Here is an 8,236-nt window from a genome sequence, read left to right on the forward strand (position 1 = left end):
TCCCTATTTTTCAAAAAAATGAAAAAAAAGCAAAAATCTTGGTTGCAATGAGGCGGTTACGAAGAAACTGAAGGGCTAATTTGTAAACATTAAAATAGGCTACTCGCTGTTTCAGTAGGATAGCCACAAGACTTAAGTAAAATGCGTGTTATGATTTAGTGTGGAAAAATACTAACCTTTTCTGTATTCAATTTTACAACTTTGTCACCATGAGAGCGCAATACCATAAACCCTAATGACCCTTTATGACCATAAAAATGATGACAACAGCTATACAGCTCAAATAGTTTTTAATAGAAGACTAATGCCTGGTTTCACAGACAAAGCTTAAGTCTTAAATGCATGTTTGAGCTGCCTTAACTGAAAGCAACTTGCACATACCTTAAAATATATCAGTCCCATTGATTTGTATCAAGATGCACACCAGTAATGTTTTTTTCCTAGGGCACATTAAAAAAAAAAAAAAGAATTAAATGTTCTAATTTAAAGCTGCAGTCCGTAAATTTTTTTGGTTAAAAATTATCCAAAATCAATATTTGAGCAAGTACATAACCAGCCAGTGTTCAAAACTATCGCCTTACTTTAGCCCGATTCACAACGGTTAGCTTATAATAATGTTTTCTAATTTGAGCGGTACGGGTCGGTTTTCGCGGGAAATTCGAGCATGCCGCTGCGTCATTAGGTCACGTCTGTAAACATAAAGAGGTTGTCCCGGCTACTAGGCTATGGCATGTGAGGATGCTGTAGGTGGCAGATCATTAGCCTTTTCTCACAGCAGCCAGAATAATTAAATGTAAAAAAATCATTTTGATGGTGGATTGTAATCCAGAAAGGATTATATGAAACACAAGTGAATGAAATTAAATTATATTCCAGTTTTTAATGTGCTTCTGATTACAGATAGCCTGGGATTACACAAGATTTGTATTTTAAAGACAACCAGTTAGGTTAAAAGAATATCTTGGTATGAAATTCGAATGGTATGACAATTAAGAGATTAGATTGTACAGAAATGGAAATCTACACATACACTATACTCATAGTCACGCAATGCTGATGTTGTTAACATTACTAATCTGAGAATAAAGTATAACAATAATAATTTGCATGGTTTGATGTGATATGAGCTAATCGATCGTTAGATTAAATCACCATTGGCAGCACGATTTATTGTAATGCTTTTTTCCTCAGTGGGTCAGAACAAACGTGGCAGACTTGTTACTTGTTCAGATGACAATATCCGGTGAAAATTCTTATTTGAGTCATATATTCCAAGATATAGGCTAGAATCTGTTATTACTAAGTATAGGATTCACACCGGTGCCGTGATTTATGGTGAGTTCAAGTCATGTCGGATAGATCGTATTTATGAGTTGAACGCACATGAACGCCACCACAAAGTCGTTATTAAGAGTGGGGAAACTAAATTTTCTTTAAACCCCGAGTTTCCGAGTTGGGGGCGTGTCAGTTAGTGATGGCAAGTTCGGATCATTTTACCGACTCAGACCTTTGAGTCTCGTTCAGCAAAATGAACGAATCTTTTTTCGAGTCCTTTCGTTCATTTTAGCAAAATATAATTAAAATGTTACGTGTTACTTCCCTAATACGTCTACTACTTACGCAAACGTTGATCACACTACAAACAATACAAAACTGCTATAAGAAACAGAAAAGATTAATTCATTGTTTATGACTTGAACGCACCTGACGTCGTAATTACGACTTGTCAACTCGTAACTAAGTACGAACGTCCCAGGAGGACTTGAACGCAGCATGACTGCCACACATACTCCTCAAAACATTAGATTCATCCGCGCTGGAGCCGTGCCAGAGTACAACCCACGCAAGGAAGATAATTCCGCAAGTAACTGCAATCCCAGGTTTTCAAACAGATGGCGACAAAGAGGCAAAATTTACGGAATGCAGCGTTAACTAAGGCCCAATCCTGGCTTAGTCTAAGACCTGTCTGTGAAACCAGACCAATAAGTGCTTTTATAAAATTAAAATGATCACAAAGCCTCCAGAAATTAGCCCCACTTACTTCTATTATAATGGTGAGTTCTAATGTCGGAAATATTGAATGCTGTTGATTGAGCTTGTAATGAACCCAACATGTAAGTCGCTGTGCTCTTCCTCAATTCCAATATCCAATGATATCAGGTGGCAGATCACTGTTTGCGCTTCCACTGGTATTTTCCATATTGTAACGCTGCTCATTTGCATAAAGTTACCTTTGCTCAGCTTTGCAGCTTAGCCAGTGATTACTTTCTCTGAGCCACTTGCTCTCTGAAACTGAATGACTGCAAAGTTTTTTTATTTATTTTTTTATTCCAAATAACCGTTAGTGCAAACACCACCTCAGTATTATGGTGTTGAATGTTAATCATGCTAATATTTAGCCAGTGCTGTTGCACCCATATGTGTGTACTATAGCATGTATTATGTTTTCAATGTATATTTTCAATTAAAATTGTTTGTCCTTTACTGAAGGTCTCGCTTATCTCTGTGCATCTATGGCATGTGTCTGCAGAGTCCCAATCTCAATCATGAAGCAAAAGTAATGCAAGCAAAGCATGTGGCTTCATGCATTCACCTGCTTTTCACAGCTCTCCTTGTCGCCACATTAAAACTGCGCACATTCCTCTTTTTAGGTTGCCATACTGACACGTTATGTGGTAGATATCCACACTGTTTATTTGTCATCAGATTCATACCATGAAGCTCAGTTTTTTTTGTGGTGAATATCACTTTATCTTCATCACATCTGCACATCCTTCCACTGTTCATGCTTAGAATGAAACTGACTTTCAAACTTTTTGGGGGGTTGTTTATAGTTACAATATGTTAAATGTCATGGTCACTGGTCAGATTTCATTATAAGCATGCATCCCATGCATATTGCAGTACTTTTTTAAGATGCGATGCTTAAAAAGAAAAAATCTCAAGGGAACTGTTTCCACAGCAAGTATGTTTTGTTTATACATAAACATTGAAGCATGATACTGCTTCCTCTTTCATTTCATCCATAAATGGAAGCATTATCACTAAACCATTGTTCCTTACTAAAGCTCCTCCCATTATGGTGCATACTGCGCAACCTGATTGAAGCACATTAGAAACGTCCTCTGCATCAACACACAGGTTGTGCCTCAAAGTCTTGTGAGCTACGGACTTAAATTGCATTTTTAGCACTTTAGAGCAATTTTGGCAAAAGTGTTTTTCATCAAGTTAACTCTTAGCCACCAAGCAATAACAACATATTTTAAAAGCTCAGAGGTTAATGCCTTTGTCTTGTGAACATTTTTTCATTTAAATTAATCATTGATATGAGAAACTAATATTGATATAATGTAGATGTTAACAGACCAAATTTAAACAATCCAACTGTAACTACAGGTATATTCAGGTTTTTGTTTTAATTGAACCTATTCATCCCAGCAGTACCAGTGGTTTTGCATTTTATACTGATCTGTTGGTCTGTATGTAAGAAATGTGTTTGCTAACCTCTGGCGCTGCAATGAAGCCGTTTCTGTTATAACACACTTGCAAATCCACACTCTTCACTATACTGTTAACACACCTTTGTTTTATGTTTTGTCATTTTAAGTTATCTTGAGGCCCCCTGATTGAGAACCACTGTGGTAGGCTGTATTGCTTGTTTGTTGTTACGTGTGTGTTTTTTTTTTTAGATGTACTTTTACACTTTATTAAAATGTCTTGAGCTTTGAAAAAAATGAATGTATCATTGGTGGTGGTACTAGTTGTAGTAGTTTTGTCCATTCCATGGCTTGTCATGTGATGTAAATATGGCTGCGCCCATGAGGGGGCGACCTGCCCAATGCAGAATAAAATAGCTGTTTCTAGAAAATAGATGTGTAGAGTCTTCATGACATTAACACAGTTTTAATTATATTTATCAAAAGTGCTGTTCTTTGTGTGAAATATTTCTGTAAAGAATGACCTATTGCACCTTAATAACGGTATTTTCAGCACAGTTTTTATGAGTAGTTTCTGTAATCTTGGGAAATACGTGAGAAACTACAAGTCATTTCACTGCAACAGCTTTTTAGCAGAGTATGGCACAATCTTTTGACCATGGAAATGTTGTAAGAGTCAGACCTAAATATAACTAACGACCACCCTCTTAACTCTGCGCTCGTGTGAGGACAGAGAGCGCGTGTTCCTTCAGCAAGTGTCACACCAAAACAGCTACAAGAAGTTGAGGCGTGAAAGATGGAGGTATGCAATCATTTACTGTGCTTGCGCTTCAAACTCTTTGTTGTTGCGATTTTTTTTCCTCAAACTTTGCAAGTTTACTTCCTATACTGCTCATACGTTGTCTGCTGCAGAGTAAACAAAAACTTGTTGCATTTCAGTCCATGAGATGCAACGAGATGATTCAAGATGGCAAAGCATCAATCTTTATAGACGTCTTTTTTTTTTTGACGAGTCTGTTTTGATTATACAGTGGGTTCCAAAATTATAGTGAAAAGCTTGTGTTTTGATTTTTTTTTATTGAATAATTTTTAATTACAAATGATATTGAGTACAAATTAAAAAAAAACAATTTAATTAACATACATTAACATTTCAATGTTTTGTATTGGTTTGTCCCTTTGCTCTAACGCCAACAGCACTAAAGCTGCACTTCTGTGTAAAACTTTATGTTTGTTAGCTTAAATAGATAAATATGCCTTCTTGAAATTACATCATAGCATTTCTAAATCCTCAAACTTTTACTTCCAGATTCAGGTTACATTTTGTATCTCAGATTTTGTGCTCTCAGAATTTTCGACTCCACTGTATGCATAATATATTTATACATTATATAGTTTTTAATTTAACATACATGTTTGGGTTAAATTAGTTATTGTTTGTTTAACCTGTTTAATGCATATTTTTTGGGCAAATTAATTAGGGTTTAAAATATGTGTATTGTCAAGGTTAAGAGATGATAATGGTTTCCACATAATAACACTCTTGGCAATGTCATATGTGAGTTTGGAGTCAGTGGGTAAAAGATGAATAAAGCATAGCTGTGGTTATGTAATTCACATTGGCCAAGCCACCTGTAAACCTCCATCGATCATAATTCACATAACCTTGTTCGCAGAGGCTGCTATCATCACTAGCGGTTTTGTTGTTGTGTTTGTGCCATTGACTCTTCGAATTGTGTTTGACCAGTGAATCCTTTTGCTTTGACACTGCCTCCCTTACAAGTCTCAAGTTAGAAAGAAAGTATAAGTGGAATGACAGCAAGCTAACTGACACAGGAAGTGGTGTAACCTCATTCGTATGACAGATTAAAATGGCGGGGTTGGATGGTGGACCCACGTGCTTGAGTTTGTAGGTGCATGTATGCTTTGGTTTGCAGATAGGAGTTTTTTTGACAACTGATTCCAGCATACAGTTTGTGATTAATTGTGGCTGAATGCTCTAATCACTTTTTTTCTGTCAGTGAATATTTTGAGTGCCTATAAATTTACAACAACTGGCATACAAGTAGACAACCTTTTTGAAGAGCTTTGACAACTTGGAAATTTTGAGTGCAACTGACCTGTGGGCAAATTATGTGAATTTTTCCATAGGTTTCTGTGTGGTTTTTTTTACTGTGTCCTATATAGCCTCTGTATATATTATGTTCCACTAAAGCTGCCATATATCATTAAGTAGCTTTGCAAATATAACAATAATAAATAATTATATTATTTTAATAAAATTTCTGAATATCAATTAAGTGATTGTTTGAGTTGGACATACCAAAATAAATGCCTAAAAATTCAACAGTTAATTTGGTTTAAAATGTATGCATATTATGTTTTTTTTTTCATGGCTGTTTCAAGAAATTATTTGACTAACAAATTATATTTTAAAGATATAACTTTTGTAAAATTTCAATCAAAATATTAGAGAATGGAGAAATTCAACTGATCAGTTTCAAGAACTACAATTATTACACATTTCATATCAGTATTTGTAATTCATCTTCATGTGAAAAATATGCTATGCAAATGAGTCAACAACTGGAAACATCATCAACAAAGTCGCTCATCAACATTTATAGTGTTCGATAATTGGTGCTTTATCATGTTAGATGTTTGTTATAATTACTGATCATGCAGACTGAGGCAACAGTGTGGCGTTACACAATATTATAGCAGAATTATTTAAAACTAAATTTTATGTGCTGCTGCTTCTTGGGAAGTGACAGAATAACATAGAAAACACCTGAATGTGCATGTGCTTCTGTTGTCTGGTTCGGAAAATTACGTTGTGGTCAGGAGAATTCTTTGTTTACTCAGATATGCATGTCAAATAGCACAAAAAAAATTAATACAAAAAAAAGGGACAAAATAAATGGGTTTCTCAGCTCATTTTATTATGATAGTCAACTTTTGCATAATTTAATCCAGAGGAACCATTCGTAAATACATTCTGAGCTGAGCCACTTTTAAAGAGATGATTTAATTCCTGCCTTTAAAAAAATGTATCTTGGCTGCTATAGGAGTTGTGAAGACTGGATTGACTGCATTGAATGCATGTCTGTTTTACAGCTTTGCGTTCAGTCATATTGACTCTCAGAGCACTGTACCACTGTAGTGGACTTCTGGATATTTAAGTTGATTATCTCCTGAATGTCAGCTATGTGAGCATGTGGGTCAGTGTCAGTCCCACCTCGGCAGCTGTTAGGGCAGCTAACTCTCTTGTCTGAGCTGTGCACAACCACACAGAGTGTTCATAGATGAGACAGAGAGATTTGGAGAAGGGAAATGTTATTGCAACATAACATTAACCGACTACAACAAGCTTCCTCCCGAAAAAGCTTGTATATTTGGTTTGTTCTTTGTACTTGATAGTGTTCTGTGCATTTAGGAGAGCAATCCTTCATTACCTCATAAAGGAACTTGCTTAACTTTGTGCTGGGAGACTGTGAGAGCATATGGGTGTGAACTTGTCAAAAAAAATTCAGGGACATGACTTCATTTGGAGTATTAGCAAGTGATGTAAATGTTCAGTGCAGGACACAATATCCATGTCTTTTCCATGCCATGATTCAAAACAGCTGTTTGGTTCATAGTTGTGTCACTGTCAGGTAACTGTCCATTCCAACCAAACAGACCTTTCAGATGTCAGATAATGCCAAGTGGAGAAAGGTTGTCCCGTCACAGGACGTGGATGTCCGTGCTGTAGATGGAGTCATTGCATACTCCTGGAACACTGTGTGATTGATTCAAGACCTGGACCCTGATGGGATCTGGGTGTGAGGTGGAGTCCGTCATCATAACTCACTGACTCACACCAGAGTGTTTTGCGAAGGCTCGACTTTTCCAGCACAACATTCGCTCCGAATATTCCAAGCCAGAACATGATGTCATAGTACTGGGGCACTTCTGGATAGAGATCACTCTAGAAGAACATGATTGTCTTTGAACTCTGTTGCCTTTAGTAAAGAAATGGTGACTTAGGCCATAAACATACTCTATACAAGTGTGAAAATATGTGGTCTTTTTGCAACTTTGCATTACTGTGGGTAGGGGTGCTCCGATTGATCGGCTACCAATCACTATCGGCCGATAATCATGTTGGGATGATTGATCGGCAGTCTCTAAAAAGGCCGATCTCTAAAAACCGATCTCAAGCTGATGATGCGCCTGCCGTGAGAGGTTTAGTGATGTGTCGTTCGCGAACGAGCTGGCTCTAAGAGCCAATTCTTTGTAGCGAACGAGAAGAGCCGACTCCCGTCGGGGAGAGTCAAATCTTCAACCGGAGCCTTCTATTTTACACCAATTTAGCAATTGTGAATGGTTTGTGTGTTGGTAAGCAATTTTTTATTTAGTGTTTTCATAAAAGCCTTATTTTTATGCATTTTTTAGTTACAAAAAAAAATAAAAATACACATGCGGCTAATTACATGGGAGGACAGACTAGGATCATACCATTATGTGAAAGAAGGAAGGGGGACACACGCTCCGAAGATAGCGAGTGTAGTGGTACAGGCCAGGTACACAGAGCGACAGAGGGACAGGGGAGCCCGATTTAAACGCAAGTGCGTTGGTTAAGGTAGGAAGACACTGCAATTTGTTGCAACATCGGTCACCTCATAGAGAGTCTTCTCAAAAACAGGACAAATAATCACAGAGAGGAGAAATCGCATCAGCACATCCATGTTGAGGCATCTGATATTTCTGAATGCCAACCTGCACTAAAGACTAAAGTGTTATTATTAAAGTTTTAT

The 8,236-nt window shown here is 36.9% G+C and overlaps 1 protein-coding gene across 3 annotated transcripts in view; it reads left to right on the plus strand.

The window, feature by feature from the left end:
- Positions 1–3,950: 3,950 nt before the first annotated feature.
- Positions 3,951–8,236, plus strand: part of LOC107703475 (capZ-interacting protein-like) — a 21,483-nt gene continuing 17,197 nt past the window's right edge. For 2 of the 3 annotated variants that reach the window (XM_016506090.1, XM_016506089.1), the window contains exon 1: positions 3,952–4,239. In XM_016506090.1, coding sequence (XP_016361576.1) covers positions 4,234–4,239 — 6 coding nt within the window. In that variant the 5' untranslated portion in view covers positions 3,952–4,233. Of the gene's footprint in view, positions 4,240–8,236 lie in introns of all 3 variants that reach the window. The other variant, XM_016506092.1, reaches the window with a different exon arrangement.

The sequence above is a fragment of the Sinocyclocheilus anshuiensis genome, unplaced genomic scaffold (assembly GCF_001515605.1).
Source record: "Sinocyclocheilus anshuiensis isolate Anshui unplaced genomic scaffold, SAMN03320099.WGS_v1.1 scaffold330, whole genome shotgun sequence".
Classification (NCBI taxonomy): domain Eukaryota; kingdom Metazoa; phylum Chordata; class Actinopteri; order Cypriniformes; family Cyprinidae; genus Sinocyclocheilus; species Sinocyclocheilus anshuiensis.